The 17,532-nt window shown below is 36.4% G+C and overlaps 1 protein-coding gene across 3 annotated transcripts in view; it reads left to right on the forward strand.

The window, feature by feature from the left end:
* MALRD1 (MAM and LDL receptor class A domain containing 1) overlaps positions 1–17,532 on the forward strand; it is a 1,140,778-nt gene that overhangs the window by 318,407 nt on the left and 804,839 nt on the right. For all 3 annotated transcript variants that reach the window (XR_011976660.1, XM_072651641.1, XM_072651639.1), the window contains exon 6: positions 15,168–15,287. Coding sequence is in view for 2 of the 3 variants with exons in the window: in XM_072651641.1 (XP_072507742.1) it covers positions 15,168–15,287 (120 nt within the window). In the remaining variant the exon portion in view is untranslated. The remainder of the gene's footprint in view (positions 1–15,167; positions 15,288–17,532) is intronic.

Consider the following 17,532-nt stretch of genomic DNA (forward strand, 5'->3'; position numbering starts at 1 on the left):
TTTTCTTTGACGTTTGTGAAGTTTGAAACCAAAGACTTCCTTCATGATCCAGGAAGACCAAAACTTAAAGTAGAAATATCATCTGATTGGTATTATTAACTATATGAAGCAAGTGCCTTTAGGTATCATTCTTTTTGTCGCCTCATTGCAGCAGTGTCTCTCCCTTCATCCACCTTTATCACTCAATTTTTATCCTCTCTTGGTTGTTAGAGTCTACTCTAAACCATCTTCCTCTCTGTTCTTTATATAATGCCCTTATCTGTTAAGCCTTTCTAAATATCAAAATATGCAAAACTTGTTTGCTTCCATGCTAAATATCACCTGCCTTTTTTTTTTTTTTATCACAACACCATGTTTGTATCTCTCCTTTGTTGTTAAGTCTGAAGTTAGCATTCTGTTTTCTGTGTATTTCTGTAAATAAATGTATAGGATGATGACTTTTTGAGGTCATGGAATCCAGTTTCTCTTTGATTAACCTCTTTATTCAAGCACATAGGGAAGACAGTGAACACTCAGTCAATTTTGACTTTTTCCAACTGATAATTATTTTTTGAAGGTGCTAGTGAATTTATCTGAGTTAAATGAGATCCAAGTTTCTGAAAATTGAGCTTGAGGGAAATTTTATATCTACTGGATTGTCTGGTAGAATGCAGAGAACCTGTTACATCTAAGTAATAAAATTTGCTTTGAAAAGAAAATAACAATCATGTTATGGGCTGCCACAGTATAGGATGAGAGTGTGCCAGAGGTTAGAAAGCCTGATTGACGAGAGATGTTTTGAGAGTGTTCATAGTTTTTGAATGTTTTCCATTATAGCCTAATACTCCCACAAATATATGTAGGGGAAAAAAAGAGAATTTCATGACCAATAAAATGATAAAAATCTATATATTTTGATTGAAAATGGTATGAAATTAAAATGGAAATATTAACTACTTATTGACTGCATTCTCTTCTAGTCTTCTAAATTTGTGTACTTCTAAAGTTTTTGTTATTTTTTTCTTGAGCAAACACTTGCTCAGCATGCAATAAAAACCAGCTTGTATTGATATAAAGACAAAATTCTTTGAAAAAGTACAGGCAGAAAATGAACAGGGATTTCAAATGATACAAACTTGATTGATAGTGGTTGGTCAAGCAGGTATTGAGGTGAAGAGGGTAAAAGGGAGGCCAGAATATGAAGAAGAGAATGCAAACATTCACTTTTATTCTTTTTTTTTTTTTTAAGATAGCAACTAACATTTTATTAGGGATTGAGTTATAAACCTATAATTCTTAAAATACCAGTGGCCAATGGCCAGAGTTCCCATTAGTTTAAGCTAGCTTAATTTTTAAATACCTTCCTAAGTAAATCTATGTAATATATAAATAAAATATATTTTAACTTTACATATTTTTAATTAATTATTTGTTTTCAGTTTTCTACAATCACTTTCATAAATTTTAGATTTTCTCCCATTCTTTTCCTCTGCTCCCCCTCTCAATCCTCCCTCCCTCCCTGAGATGGCATGCAATCATATATGGGTTCTACACATACATTCTTACTAAATATACTTTTACCTTTGTCATGTTGCATGGAAGACTTAAAATGAATGGGAGGAACCATGAGAAAAACTGAAACAAAACAAAATTCAAGAGAAAATAGTCTGCTTCATTCTGCAGTCCAATTCCATAGTTCTTTCTCTGGATGTGGATGGCATTTTGCCTCAAGAGTCCATTAGGAAGTTTTTAGGTCTTTGCATTGCTGTGAAGGGCTAAGTCTATCAGAAAAATTCCTCGCACACTGTGGTTGTTGCTGTGTATGAAATTCTCCTGGTTCTACTCCTTTCACTCAGCTTCAGTTCATATAAGTCCTTCTAGGCCTCTCTGAAGTCTTCCTGTTCATCATTTCTTTTTTTTTTTATTACTATTTTATTTGTTTTCAGTGTTCTACAATCACTTCTATGTATCTTAGATTTTTCCCCTCCCTGCCCTTCCCCTCTACCTCCCCACTCTGTCCCTGAGATGGCACACAGTTCTGTATAGGTTCTATACATACGTTCCTATTAAATACATTTTCACCTTAGTCATGTTGCATAGAAAAATTAAAATAAATAGGCAAAATCATAAAACAAAAAAAAATACAAAAGAAAATTATCTGCTTATTCTGAGATTGAATTCCATAGTTCTTTCCCTGCATGTGGAAAGCATTTTACCTTAAAAGACCATTGGGATTTATTTAAGTCCTTGCATTGCAATGAAATACTAAGTCTACCAGAAAAATTCCTTCCACACTATGGTTGTTACTGTGTACAAAGTTCTCCTGGTTCTGCTCCTTTCACTCAATCTCAGTTCGTATAAGTCTTTCCAGGCCTCTCTGAAGTCTTCCTGTTCATCGTTTCTTATAGCACAATAGTATTCCATTACATTAATATACCACAGTTTATTCAGCCATTCCCCAATTGATGGGCAACCCTTTGATTTCCAGTTTTTGGCCACCACAATGAGAGCTGCTGTAAATATTTTTGTACATGTGGGACCATTTCTCATTTTTATGATCTCTTGAGGATACAGTCCTAGAAGTGGTATTGCTGGGTCAAATGGTATGCACATTTTTGTAGCCCTTTGGGCATAGTTCCAAATTGCTCTCCAGAATAGTTGGATCAGCTCACAGCTCCACCAATAATGAATTAATATTCCAACTCTTTCACATCTTCTCCAACATTTATTATCTTCCTGTTTTGTCATGTTAGCCAATCTGATGAGTGTGATATGGTACTTCAGAGTTGTTTTGGTTTGTATCTCTCTAATTAATAGTGATTTGGAACATTTTTTCGTATGATTATGGATAGTTTCAGTTTCTTCCTCTGAAAATTCCCTGTTCATATCCCTTGACCATTTATGAATTAGGGAATGACTTGTATTCTTGTAAATTTGACTCAGTTCTCTATATATTTTAGAAAGAATCACAGACACTTGTTGCAAAAATTCTTTCCAAGTTTTCTGCTTTCCTCCTAAACTTGGTTGCATTGGGTTTGTTTGTGCAAAAACTTTTCAATTTAATGTAATCAAAATTATCCATTTTGTACTCTCTTGCTTGTCAAAAATTTATCCATTATCCATAAATCTGACTGATACTCTTTCCTTGCTCCCCTAATTTGTTTATAGTATCAATCTTTATACCTAGATAATGTATCCATTTGGACTTTATTCTTGTGTATGGTGTCAGGCATTGGTCTGTGCCCAGTTTCTGCAACACTGTTATCCAGTTTGCCCAGCAGTTTTTGTCAAACAGTAAGTTCTTATCCCAGAAGTTGGGGTCCTTGGGTTTATCAAACAGTGGATTGCTACATTCATTTACTACTCTGTCTTCAGTACCTAACCAATTCCACTGGTCTAGCCCTCTATTTCTTGGCCAGTACCAAGTAGTTTTGATGATTGCTGCTTTAGAATGCAAATTGAGATCTTGTAGGGTTAGGTCACCTTCCCTAGCATTACTTTTCATTAGTTCCTTTGATATTCTCGACCTTTTGTTCTTCCAGATTTATTCTGATACTATTTTTTCTAGCTCTAGAAAATAATTACCTGGTAGTTTGATTGGTATGGCACTGAATAAGCAAATTAATTTATGTAGAGTTGTCATTTTTACTTTATTGGCTTGGCTTACCCATGAGCAACTGATATTTTTCCATTTACTTAGATCTAACTTTATTTTGTGCAAAAAATGTTTTGTAATTGTGTTCATATGATTCCTGGGTTTGTTTTCACAGGTAGACTCCCGGATATTTTATAGTGTCTACTGTAGTTTTAAATGGGTTTTCTCTTTCTGTCTTTTGCTGTTGGCCTTTGTTAGTAATATATAGAAATGCAGTAGATTTGTGTGGGTTTATTTTGTATGCTGCAACTTTACTAAAGTTGTATATTATTTCAAGGAGTTTTTTACTTAATTCTCTGGGATTCTCTAAGCATATTATCATGTCATCTGCAAAGAGTGATAACTTAGTTTCTTCTTTGCCTATTTTAATCCCTTCAATTTCTTTTTCTTCTCTTATTGCTAAAGCTAACATTTTTAATACCATATTGATTAACAGTGGTGATAATGAACATCCTTGTTTCACCCCTGATCTTATTGGAAATGCTTCTAGTTTATCCTCATTGCACATAATGCTTGCTGATGATTTTAGGTAGATGCTGCTTATTGTTTTAAGGAAGGCTCCATTTATTCCTAGGTTTTCCTGTGTTTTCGATAGGAATATGTATTGTATTTTGTCAAAAGCTTTTTCTGAAACTATTGTGATAATATTATGGGTTTCTGTTGGTTTTGTTGTTAATGTGATCAATAATGCTAATGGTTTTTCTAATATTGAACCAGCTCTGCATTCCTGGTATAAATCCTACCTGATCATAATGTATTATTCTTGTCATAAGTTATTGTATTCTTTTTGCTAATATCTTATTTAAAGTTTTTGCATCTATATTCATTAGAGAAATTGGTCTGTAATTTTCTTTTTCCATTTTGGCTTTTCCTATTTTAGGTATCTGAACCATATTTGTATGATAAAAAGGATTTGGTAGAAATCCTTCTTCACCAATTTTCCCAAATAGTCCATATAGTATTAGAATTATCTGTTCTTTAAATGTTTGATAGAATTCATTTGTAAATCCATATACTCCTGGAGATTTTTTCCTAGGGAGTTCATTGATAGCTTCTTCAATTTCTTTTCTGAGATGGAGTTTTTTAAGTATTCAACTTCCTCTTCTGTTAATCTGGGCAATTTATATTTTTTAAAAATATTCATACATCTCACTTGGATTGTCAAATTTATGGGCATACAGTTGGGCAAAATAATTTGTAATTATTGTTTTAATTTCCTCCTTGCTGCAGGTGATTTCACCCTTTTCATTTTTTTGATACTGGTAATTTGGTTTTCTTCCTTTTTTTAATCGAATTGACCAAAGGTTTATCAGTTTTATTGGTTATTCTTTTATTTTGTTGGTATTGCAAAGAAAGCAGTTATGGATACTTTCTGGAGATGATAGCCTATATTTCCACATAATAGTATTCAAAAATATATTTTATGAGAGGGATTGCAGGATCAAAGGAAATGATCAGTTTTTTATTGCTTATTTTATATTACTAAATTCCTTTTCAATAGGTTTGCACCAATTTTGTCCCATCAACAAAAGAATGGGGTGTATTTTCCTTGAACACCTATGAACATTCAATTTTAAACTTTTCAGTTGTTTTCCCAAATTTGACAGATTTTAGTTAGTCTTTATCTGATTTGTTCATACAGATTATTGGTGCTGGGCCTGTGATAAAGCCTCCTGAGCTCATATTGGTCTGATCTGCTATAGTAGAACAAACTGTACCTTGACACCAACCGAGTAATATCATTTTGGTCTTTGAGAACAAAGGATGCCAATAATTCAGATAGAAGAGAAAAATCAAAGATTGACCATGCAATTAGAGCTCATGTATAGTTTGTTTTTATTTTTAAGTGTATGTTATGATCAATTTTTAAAAGTGCCTTGTGTGTCTGGTCTTCTTTTTAGCCTTTCTTCCTGTTCTTTCTAATTTTTTTTTTTTAGATGGACTTGATCATATTATGTCTAAGTCTTCATAGGTCCATGTGAAAAGGGGGTATAAAAAACTATTTTCCTTTGTGGATTGATACTTTTTGTGAAAATCTTTATTTTTTTTATAAGTCCTTGTCTTATTTCCCCCTGATTGTGCATTCTGACTGACAGTGGTTGACGGATATATGTTGATCAAAACATATAGATATTTTGAAATAGTGAAACAAAGAATACGATCTTTAGCTTATAGAAAAGAAGACTGGGGACTAGCAGACAGGGCTGCTTTCTCCATATATTTGAAGGGCTTTCATGTTGAAGAATCTTGTTTTGTTTGGTCACAGAGCACAGAGTTAGAAGCAATGGCTGGAAGTTGTAAAATGGTAAATCTGAGCTGTTTTGTAAAGAAAAACTTCCTGCCCATGATAGTGGTCCCCAAAGGGGAATGGACTGCCTCAGAAGGGAGTAGGCTGCTTCTCAGCGAAGAGTTTCAAGTTAAGGCTGGATGACCACATGCTGGTTTGCTCTTTCTAGGGAGGGCAGTCTCGTTCACTCACAGGTTTGACCAGATGGTCTGTGAGGACTCTTCCGACTCTTGAGCTTCTGTGATGTTTTAGTTATGAGCTTGAAAAAGAGCACTGCAGTTGGCTGGGCAGAATGCACTTTTTTTTGGCACTGCTTGAAAAGGAAGTTTTTATTTAGTAAACTTAAACTTTTGACAGCTGGGGGTGGGTACACCACAAACTATTTTTCTTAATGTGAATTTTAGTGTGAATAAAGAAAAATGCAGTGTAATATTACTTACCAATATTTAAAAATATGGATATTTATTCCTCAAATGTGGGAATTCAACATGACTAATTCTTCTATCCCATCATTAATGCAAAGGCAGGTTTCTAGAGCTCTGGAATCTGGGCTCTAGTTTAAAAAAATAAATGTGTTATACTTGTTTTTGGCTTTTTTTTCTATCGAAGATGAACATGGAAATCTGTTCTTCCCTGAAGCCATGCATTGTGCTCTTAGCTGGTAAAATTAATCAGAGCCATGCTGTTGCTTTGTTGTACTAAAAATCTGGTGATGCTTTCAAAATGAGCTGTACTTGTCCCATCTCTCCTTTTAGCCTTGGAGAGATCACTTTTTAAACTTAAAATGCTTGTTAGCAGGCATTCATTAAAAATTCCTTCTATGGAGTTTGTGCATAATATGCTTTTTAAAACTTTAGTCAGAACTTTTGCAATCAGTCAGTAAACATTTATTAAGTATCTATTACATGCCTGATATCTTTCTACATACTGGGTATACAACCAAAGATAAAAGACAGTCTCTAATCTGAAGGAGCTCACAGTCTAATGGGAAGAAACATGTAAACAATTATGCTTACAAAAAGGGCATATACAGGAAAAATTGGAGATAATCAGGAGAGGGAGGACATAGAATTAAGGGGGATCAGGAAAGGCTTCATATAGAATATGGGGTTATAGCTGGACCTTGATGGAACCCAGGGAAGTCAGACACTGGAGGGGATTGGGGGGGGGGGGAGAATTCCATGCATAGGAAACAGCCAGAGACAATACCCAGTCAGGAAATGGAGTGTCTTGTGTGAGGAACAGAAAGGAGGCCAACGTCATGGAATTTCAAGGTACATGACTGAGTAGTATAAGATGTAAGAAAGCTTGAAAGGTGAAGAGGGAGCAGATTGTTAAAGGTGTAAACAGAGAACTTAATATTTGATTCAGGCAGTGATAGTGAACCATTGGAATTTATTGAGTGTGTGTGTATGTCTCTCTCTCTCTCTCTTTCTTTCTCTCTCTCTCTCTGTGTATGTGTGCATGTCTGTGTGTGTAATGGGTGACATGATCAGATCTATGCTTTTAGACAATCACTTTGACAGCTGAGAAGGAGATGTACTGAAATTGGGAGAGACTTGTGACAGGGAGGACAACCAGCAGGCTTGGTCTCCCTGACATTTAACAGAAATTAATGAATTAATTGGAATATTGTTCATCACATCTAAATATAATTAAATAACAAAGAACTGCAAATTCAGGGTCTTCTATGAGATTATGAATTAGGGAAATCCCAGTGTAGAAACTCCTTCCATTGATACAGATTGACTAGCCTATAGCTCTTTTTGAGCAGACCTCTCTGGTAGGCTTTCTTAAGGGTAATGTTTTTAAATGCATAAAATAAAGTACATAGCATTGCCAAGGAGGTTATTATATTGATATATGGTTATCAAAATATAGAAAAAATGTTCACAGACCAGGGTAAGCACTCTTGACTTAAAGGGTAGCTTAGGGTACTCTTTAAACTGACAGTTTAAGTAACTTGCCTATGTTCAGTCATTTTTCAGGTGTGTCCAATTCTTCATGACCCCATTTGGGATTTTCTTGTATACTGGAATGGTTTGCCATTTCCTTCTCCAGCTCTTTTTACTGATGAGGAAACTGAGGCAAATAGAGTTAAATGATTTGCCTATGGTCACATAGCTAGTAAATATCTGAGGCCAAATTTGAACTCAGGTCTTCTGGAGTCCATGTCTTGTACTCTCTCCATGGTTCCACTTGGCTACCTGCAGTCACACAATTGCTATGAGTCACAGGTAGTTCTTGAAGCCAGGTCTTCTTCAGCTCAGGGTCAGCTCTTTCTTTCTCTGCTATGACATACTACTTCTTGTTGCTTTTCATTGTTAAATATAATTAATAATAGATAACAACCCAGAACTATGAGTTTGGTAGGTGCCATAAATGCTTATTGAGTTGGTTAATATCAATGTATGATCATTTAAATATTCAAGTTGTGGAATATTTAAAGATCAAAAGCTTTTATACACTTGGTTGAAACATACAGAGTTTTTTATGTGTTTTCCAAATAATTTAAATAAATGCATATCAAGTAATTCTCAGAAGTCAGAGCCACAGGGTGAGTAATTAAATCTATCAACAAAAGTTAATTGAGTGGCTACTACCTGGCATGCACCGTGCTAGGATTATCAACACAAAGCTCTACGGAAAAATAAAAGCCTTTAAAGTTGTAGGACACAAATTTTAAATTGTGGGATTTTCATCCTTTTTTGCTTGTTAGAATGGGAATTTGATACCCAAACATCCAGAAAATATACTAAGTCCCAAAATTAAAAGCATAAACTTAAAGCATGTATTCTGATAATAGAATATAGAGGTTGTATCCCTTTCTTTTTCTTTTCTTAACATTTTCATTTAAAGTCCAGAGTTCCAAATTCTAATCTTTCCCTCCCCCCCTCCCTGAGACAGTAAGCAATCAGATATAGGTTATACATGTGCAATTATGTATAGCATTTCCACATTAGTAATTTTGTACCAGAAGACTTGAATAAAAGAAAAAAAATGAAAGTGAAAAATAGCATGCTTCCACCTCTTTTGAAGCAATATCAGTTATTTCTCTGGAGATAGACAGCATGCTTCATTAGTCCTTTGGGATTGTCTTGGATCACTTTACTGCTGAGAAGAACCAAGTCATTCACAGTTCTTCATCAAACAATATTGCTGCTATTAAGTTCAACATTCTCCTGGTTCTGTTCACTTCACTATGCATCAGTTCATGTAAGTCTTTCCAGGTTTTTCTGAAATTATTCTGTTTGTCGTTTCTTATAGCACAATAATATTCCATTACAATGATATAAGGGTTGCATTTTTAAAGGAATAAATGTTTTAATTCTTCAGCAGTGAGTACTTTATATCTCTTCTATCAAGAGAAGGCAGCATGAAGTAGAGAATAAAATGCTGGTCTTGGAGTCTGGTAAGACACTGAGTAGCTATGTGATCCTTCTGAGCAAGTCACTTAACCTTTCTGAAACTCAGTTTTCTCATCTGTAAAATTAAAGGCTTAGACGCAGTGCTCGCCATGGTCCCTCTTAGCTCTAAATCTCTGATCACTTGAAAATGAGCACAGTTATCTTTTTCATTTGAAAAAAGAAACACACCTGACTATGAGGATGTTGGTTATATATAGTTGATTATTTTCCTTAATACATTTAGAAAAACAAGCATATGTTGTTCCATTTGTTTTAATATTCTTTTTAATTAATGTTGTTTTTACTGAAATTGTCATGAATATTAATTAAGAAAGTAGTTTATTGCATGGATTACTCAATGTTTTCTGGGAGCCTTGAACTTCTGGAAGCAGAGCTAATTTCAGTTTAAAAGATCACATGATGGGAGATCATGTAGTCTTTTTATGTCTTCACGTCATACTCTCCGTTAGTATGCTGGTAAATATTCAACCATCAGCCCTCTAAAAAATGTATGCACAACATTTAAGCTTAACCATCATTATTAATATTTTTCTCTATCACTTTATTGTCAATAAAACAACAAATCAAGCCCAAATTTGTAATGTTTGCCTGTTTTCAAGGGGAAAGTATTACAATCAGCTCTTGTGTTGGTTTGAGCTAACTCCAACATACCTCTGATAATTGCCCAAAATAAAGCAAACTCTGTTATCTAGGAATCAGTTATTTTTTTCCTTTTTAACCCTGTAGAGTAGCATATTCCATAACTTCACTTTGTAGCTTGTTTAAAGATGACTACAAAGCAGCAATTACCAAGACAAGGTCTCTATGAATTTTGAGGGACAAACAGGAGCTTATCTTCTCAATTCTGCTTTTGTGACAGCAGACAGTCACTTATTGATCTTCTATGCCCTGGTGTTCAAGCTTTTGTGATCCCTTGCATTGGTCAGTTAGGGCTGTTCTTTTCTTTTAATAAACTGTTAGATCTCCAACAAAAAAGCTTCCTAAAGATAAGCTAAATCACATGTAGCAGAACCTGACATCTTGCTAAATGGCACCACACATGATGGAACATAGTCTAATGGAGAGGACACTGGATAGAGAGCCCAGAGGACTGGGTTCAAATCCTAGCTTTATTATTTACTATGTCAATGACCGTGAGCTTTTCTTGGCTTCATATTTTATCCCATCCCAGAGCTCTTATCTTTAGAATATAAACTCCTTAAGAGTATGAATTATTTTGTTCTTTGTATTTACATCCATAGTGACTAGCTAGCACCCTGCCTGGCCCTTAATAAATGCGTATTAATATATTGATCTAGAAAATACTCCTCTTAAAGAAGCAGTAGTTTCTGGGTGGGCAAATAAACAACTGATTTATGGGTATAATTGATGTTGTCATAATGTAGTAAAGAACTTTGTAAGTAAAACATTTTATCTCTTAATTAACAAATATTTATTATGCAAATATGTACTAAGAACTGGGGATACAGAGAAAGGCAACAGCCGGACGTTGTCTCCATGGAGCTCACATTTTAATTGGTGAGACAGAATGCAAACAACTATAGAAACTATAGAAACCAATAGAAACAATATAAATGAAAGATTATCTCAGAGGGGAAGCACTAGCAATGAGGAGGACCAGGGAAGATCTCCTGTAGGAGGTGGGATTCCAACTGAGTTTGAAGGAAGCTAGAGAAGTGAGAAGGAGGGCAAGAGGGAGGAGAGCATTCCAGTCTTGGGAGAACTAGTAAAAAGGCACAGATTAGGTAGATAGTGGACTGTGACCAGTGAACAGTGAGAAGGCCAGCATCACTGAAGCAAAGACTATAGAGAGGGGTTAAAGGAGCAGAAAACTTTAAAGGTAATCAGGGACTAAGGGAAAAACTTAAAAACTGGATTTTTATATTTGATCCTGCAGACAATAGGGAGCTACTGGAGTTTATTAAATAGGAGAAGGTATGATACGGTCAGTCTTGTGCTTTAGGAAGATCACTTTGGCAGGTGAGGAGAACATGGATTAAAGTGTAGATTTGGGATTTGATCAACCAGAAGACTCTTGATGCAGTCTTGGGGTGAGGTGATGAGAGCCTATGCCAAAGTGGTAGGTATGTAAGTGGAGAGAAAGGTACATATACAAGATATGTAAAAGTACCCATGACAGTACTTGGACAAATCAGAGCAGTAGAGTGAGTTTGAGAGAGGTGTCAAGGATGACACCAAGATTATAAGGCTAGATGACTGGGAAGATGTTTGTGCTCTAAATAGTAGTGAAGAAATTGGGAAAGGGTGGGAAGATAATAAGTAAAATTTGGACAATTTGCACTTGAGATATCCAAAAGGCAGTTGGTGAGAGATTAGAGCTCAGGAGAAAGTTCAAGATGGATTTATAGATATGCAGCTCCCGTGGAATCACCAAATGAAATAATTAAGAATGAGAAGATAAAAGAGCTCCACATAAACCCTTGGGAGATGAAAATAGTGGTTATGATCTGGATGAAGACCTAGCAAAGGTGATTTAGGAGGAGTGACCAGGGAGGTAGGAAAATAACCAAGAGAAAACAGAGGACTAAAAAACAGAAGAGTAGAGAGTATTCAAGAGAAGAGATAGATCAACAGTGTCAAAGGCTGATGAGAGGTTAAAAAGATGAAAACTCAGAAAAAGTCATTAAATTGATCAATTAAGATGTAATTGATAACCTTATCAAGAAGTTTCATTTGAATGATGAGCTTGGAAGTCAGATTTCATAGGGTTTATAACTGAGAAAATGGAGACAGACAGTGTAGAAGGAGTTTAGCCATGAAAAGAGAAGAGAAGCTAGTTTGGATGATCAGAGGAAGTGAGGGTTTTTTGTTTTTTTGAAGGAGAATGTAAGAGTGAATTTGTAGGCACCAGAGAAGCAGCCAATAGTAAGTGACAGAAGATTAGTGAGAACCTGGGGATATTAGAAGGAGTCATGTACTGGAGAAGATAGTATGGAAATACCATGACAATGATGGCGGATGTGGTGCTGGCAGTAATAGAACAAGCTCTCAGATGCAGACGTATCCAGCTACTCTGACAATAGAGTTCTGAGATCTCGGCCTTGGGCTGCCATGACATCTGGACTTTTGACTGGGTTCATTATTACCTGTCTGTGAAAGATAAGATTTCCATTGTGGCCATGTTCTAGGAACTGCGGCCACAAAGTTTGAGATGTTGGCATTGCCTCAGGCTGGTCATGGCTCACAAATGGAGAATTTTTAGAAGGACAAAGGAATTTTCCACAGCAGCTCCAGGTGAAAAGTGAGACAGATACTGAGAAGTCTGGCCAGGTGCTCACAGCACTTTGTGATATTGGAGTCTCTGACCCTATTCTGTATCTTTTTAAGGAGTGGGGAAAGGAAATTGCTTTGTCTGCTTCTTTCAGATCGTAAACTCTTTGCAATCAGAGATTGTTTTATTTATTCATTTCAAAAGAAAGTGCATCCCTGAAATGTTCTGGCCATTTAGCATTCAGATGTGAACCTGTAGTCTTTATTCTGCAGATAGAAGCCTATTTGTCTGTTGTAACCAACTGTTCCAGCAGTTCACCGATGCAAAAGTTCCCTTCCTATTTACTTCATGCCAATTAACACAACTTCAATTTTTAATTCCACACAATTTGTGCTTAACTACTTCACTATTTTATTTACAGTAATTTCCATCTTTTGACTTGTATGAGCAGTGACAATTTAGAGAGATGAAGTGCACTATTCAATTGAACTATGGCCAATGCTTAGTTATGTAGCTCTGGGGGACAACAGATTTGTAGCTATTATATAAAGTAACAAAAATTATGGGTTTAATTGTTTCATGGTAATTGTTATTGTACAATTTTTGGATCATTTATTGCCAAGTCTCCCTCCACTGCATATGCTATTTCATTTCTAGTGGATCCTACATTTCAAAGGATTTGCATATTCATAGTTTGCAGACTCCCATTAGGAGAAAACCAGATTATGTACGCACCCATAATTCATTTTCATAACCAATTACTTTAGTTTGCATCACAAACATATGAACAAATAAATAGGCCTTCTCTATTCGGCCATAGATGACTGAATTGCCCTTAAAACACTTGATCTATATTGGGTTCTATTTGTTTTTAGAATACTGTATAATAAGTCTTCAAATGATGGGTTCTTGTTTCAATTCCAAAGCTAGACTGGAGGTACCACCTCTCTTCAAATCGCCAAGTAACTGACCCTCTTGAGTCTTCAAGGGGACTTGCTCTTAAATAGAGAGATGCATCAGCTGGGGTCACTATTGTTACTAGCCCAAATATAGATCTGGTCTCTGAAATTTGTCAATGGAAACTCTCAGAGACTTCTAGAGTTCATCTTTCTATCCCAGGAGTTGTTAAAACCTTAAGCTGATGGACAGGGCAGAGTAGGAACTACAGAGAGGAAAGAGATGGATAGAAGTAGTAGTGCAAGAACATCAAAAAGCTACCTATCCTCATGGTTTCATAATATAGACAAGTTTGGTCATAGAGAAAGAAAACAACCCTATGGATGGAAAGCGTAAACGTGCCCTGTGATATATTGGACTGTGGTGATTTCTTTGCTGTTATCAGTAATACTTCCTTTTTTTCTGTAGAAGGCTAGTATCAAGACACATATTCTGTATTAGGGAAAAATAGGAGATGATAAAGTTGAACTTGTATTAAAGGAAAAAAAGGGGACCTTTTATAAAAGATGCATGTTGGAGGAATATGTCATAGCATCATGATGAGGAGGAGTAGACTAGTATCAAGAATGCCAGATCTGGAATCATAAATTCTTTGTTTGAATACAGGGTCAGTCCATGTGTTTCTTACTATCTTTTAGCCTCTAATTTAGTCATAGGGCCTGTGTTTGTGACCTGGCTCTGTATTTATTACCTCTATGGCTTTGGAAAGATTACTTAGCCTCACTGGGCCTCAGCTTCCTCATCTGCAAATTGAAGATGTTGTACTCCATAACCTCTGGGATCCTTTGGAATTCAAGACTGATCATTTTATGATCCTAGGATCCGTGAAATAGGAACCTGGACCAAATGAACTTCAATGCTCTTTCCAGAGATCTAAATTCTATTGTTCATTAGGTTTAATTTTTGAAATTTAATCAAGTAATCATAACTAGGAAGGTATACTTTAAAAGAGAGAAAATAATAAAACCCCACAAAATTATGAAGATCTTTTCTCTTTAGATAGGTATGGAAATGTCTTGATAGGTATGGAAATAGCTCTTTCCCTCTCATCTCCTCCCTCACCTATAAGCAAAGGTTAATCACAAGAGTATTGATTTTTGTGTAGTCCATTGATGAAACTCTTTCCAGGTATTTGTTATAATTAGCTTGAGCCAGAGGAAGGAATGTTTCTGGGGAACACAGACAAGTAGATCACAACATTACAAATTTGGACTTAGAAGCAATTTTAGAGCTTATCTACTCCCTTTATTGCATACAGGTAGAAATTGAATCCCAAAGATGTTAAATGATTTGTGAAAGGTTACACAGTATTTGAACTAGCATCTGAACCTGGTTCCTTGGATTCCCACCCAGAACTCTTTCCACTCACTATTCCATCTGGCTCTTCTAATTTCACTCCCTATACTTGTTCACAGTATAGACTCTGAGTTTCTCTAGGTTTAGCTTCTTTTCTTGGCCTGGCTAAGAGATTTGCTTAAAGAAATAGACACTGAGCAGTGTCGAGAGATGTACATTTTCCTAGACAATTGGATAACTGTTTTTCATGACGAAAAGTAAAAGCTGTCCTCCCAAATACTTTAGACTTTGTAGATAATAATCACATTTTACTTCTTGCTAATCTTTTAACAGGTGAAATCTTACCATGTCAAGAAAGATTGAATACCTGTGACTGGACACACCAGCCAAATACAAGTCTATACTGTCATAAAAATGGCTTTGACCATGAATCTGCGAATGAAAAATCCTGCTGTAAGTGGTAAAGTGGGGTGACTGCCATGGATCCCTTCTTGGTTGTGAATATTTGTATAGTCACTGCTTTGCTAGGAGAGTAGCAGTTTATAAAACTCGGGGCACACCAACAGGAATACTTATTAGTTAATTTCTACCTTTAAAAAATGGCAATATTGGAGATAACACTGAATATTTATCTAGACAGTGATAGCCCACTAGATACTGATAGCCCAAAGCATTGCCATATTATTCAGGAAAAGATCTCATTAAAGCTATCCTGATTTAATAGAACAAAATTCAGTAACTCACATAGTAGGCATTTAATATTTGATGGATTTCATTCTTACTTTACAGAATTTCATTCAAATTAAATCATTTACGATTGCCATGAGCATTGTCAGTGTGATGAAGTAGGTAGAGGGGTGACCTTGAAATAACAAAGACTAGGTTCAATTTCTATTTCTAATACATACTGGCTATGTGACTTGGACAAGTCATTTTATATCTTGATGCCCCAGAAAATTGTTTAAGGTTGAGATTGTTTCCTTTATAATTGTATATGCTTTACTTTATGCATTTAAATACATTATATCTGAGAAGGTGTTCCCAGGTTTTACCAGACTTCCAAAGGGCTCTGTGACATGTACATGTTTAAAAACCTAAGTTGCTTATTTTAATCAGAGAAAATGGGGGGGAAATTCCTTTACCCATGAAATCATGGGTCAAGGTACCTCCACTGATCTACAAAATGCATAATATTCTATCTCCTTGCAGCAAAGTGATAGGACTCTATTTAGTGAATAGGGAAATTGGGGATGAGGCTGGGTAGGCTTTGCATGTTCTGCCATCACAAGGCTTATGCTTCTTTTTTTTTTTCTCCTTCCTGTCAAGATTGGTACCAAGTCAGAGGTGGTAGCAGACTTTTCTCTAGTTTTCTCTTTCATCTCTAGTCTGGGCTGGTTGACTGACAATTTCTCTATCTCACCCTGATTTTCCTGTGCCCACTGCACTGTTATCTTCTCACCATCTCATTCCTTGACCATCAACTGTAATGAGGCTGCCCTAGAACCTGGGGTAAGCCACAAGTTGGGAAGCAACTAATAGGAGAGAGTGTACCCATTCTCAATTACTTTCTGGTTGCTTAGCTCTTGGAAAAGAGAGGCGGTAATGAGAGTCATCTTCATTTTCACCACCCTTGAGTGGCCTCCTCTTGCCTGTGCTTTGCCTTTGGAGCTCAGTTTTCTTTCCAATTTGCTTGTTCCATTCCCCATTGTCTCAGGGCCAGATCTATTATTCCCCTCGCCCCAAGGTTTTTAGCCACTCGGGGTTTGCAGGTATCCCTTTTCTCTAATCGCCATTTCTCCCTAAGTTCAAGGGTTCAGTTATTAATAGAGGGAAAAAATGAGCATTTACATACTTCTTCCTATGTTCCAGGTGCTGTGCCAGATGCTTTTATCTCATTTGATATTATCCTGCTTCATTTAACCACATAACTTTGGGTTAGCTTTTATAAAGGAATATTTACTTCCGAGGTGTAGCCAGAACGAACATACATTTTTCCTAACACATTTAGGATATAATTCTTCCTATACCATCTCAGTGTCTTGGAGGGAGGGGAAGAGATTAGGCTCACAATTTATCTCAGTTACTGTCCAACTTTGGTTCCACCAGCTTCAAGGCCAAAGCCTTTATCATAGCCTGACTTCGGTTGGGCTGGACTCCCAAATGTCACTGTCCAAGGATAATTGCTCTCTCCTCCTACAAGCCTCCATGCCAGGCTGACTGTAACACCTGGCTTGTATTCCTGGACTCCCTGATTCCCATGGCTCAGATCAGAGAGACCCACTACCTGAGCCTAGAAGGAGAAAGAATGAACCAAAAGGCTCAGGCAGGCAGATAACAGTGTTCATGATGTGCTGGGGATGCAAATAAACACAAAGGAAAAAGACAGCCCCTGCCCTCATGGAGCTTAGATTCTAGCGGAGTAAGACAACCTATAAAAGGGAGCTGAAAAGCGGAGGGAATAGGAAGTGGTAGCCCAGTGTGGCAAGGAGGTAAAGCCTGGAGACTCAGAAACATGGCAGGGAAGGGAGTAAAGGACTGTGGGCTCAGACCTCTCCCCAAAATGGAGGACCCAGAAGGAACCGTTTAGTGGGAGAAAGAGTGCTGAAAGGAAGAAAGTTCCAGAGTGAGAAGGCCCAAGGGACTGAGGAAAGTTCTGGGTGCATGGGAAGAAGGAGGTAATTTGGCTTGGGGGATTGAG

The sequence above is a fragment of the Notamacropus eugenii genome, chromosome 3, assembly GCF_028372415.1.
Source record: "Notamacropus eugenii isolate mMacEug1 chromosome 3, mMacEug1.pri_v2, whole genome shotgun sequence".
NCBI lineage: Eukaryota > Metazoa > Chordata > Mammalia > Diprotodontia > Macropodidae > Notamacropus > Notamacropus eugenii.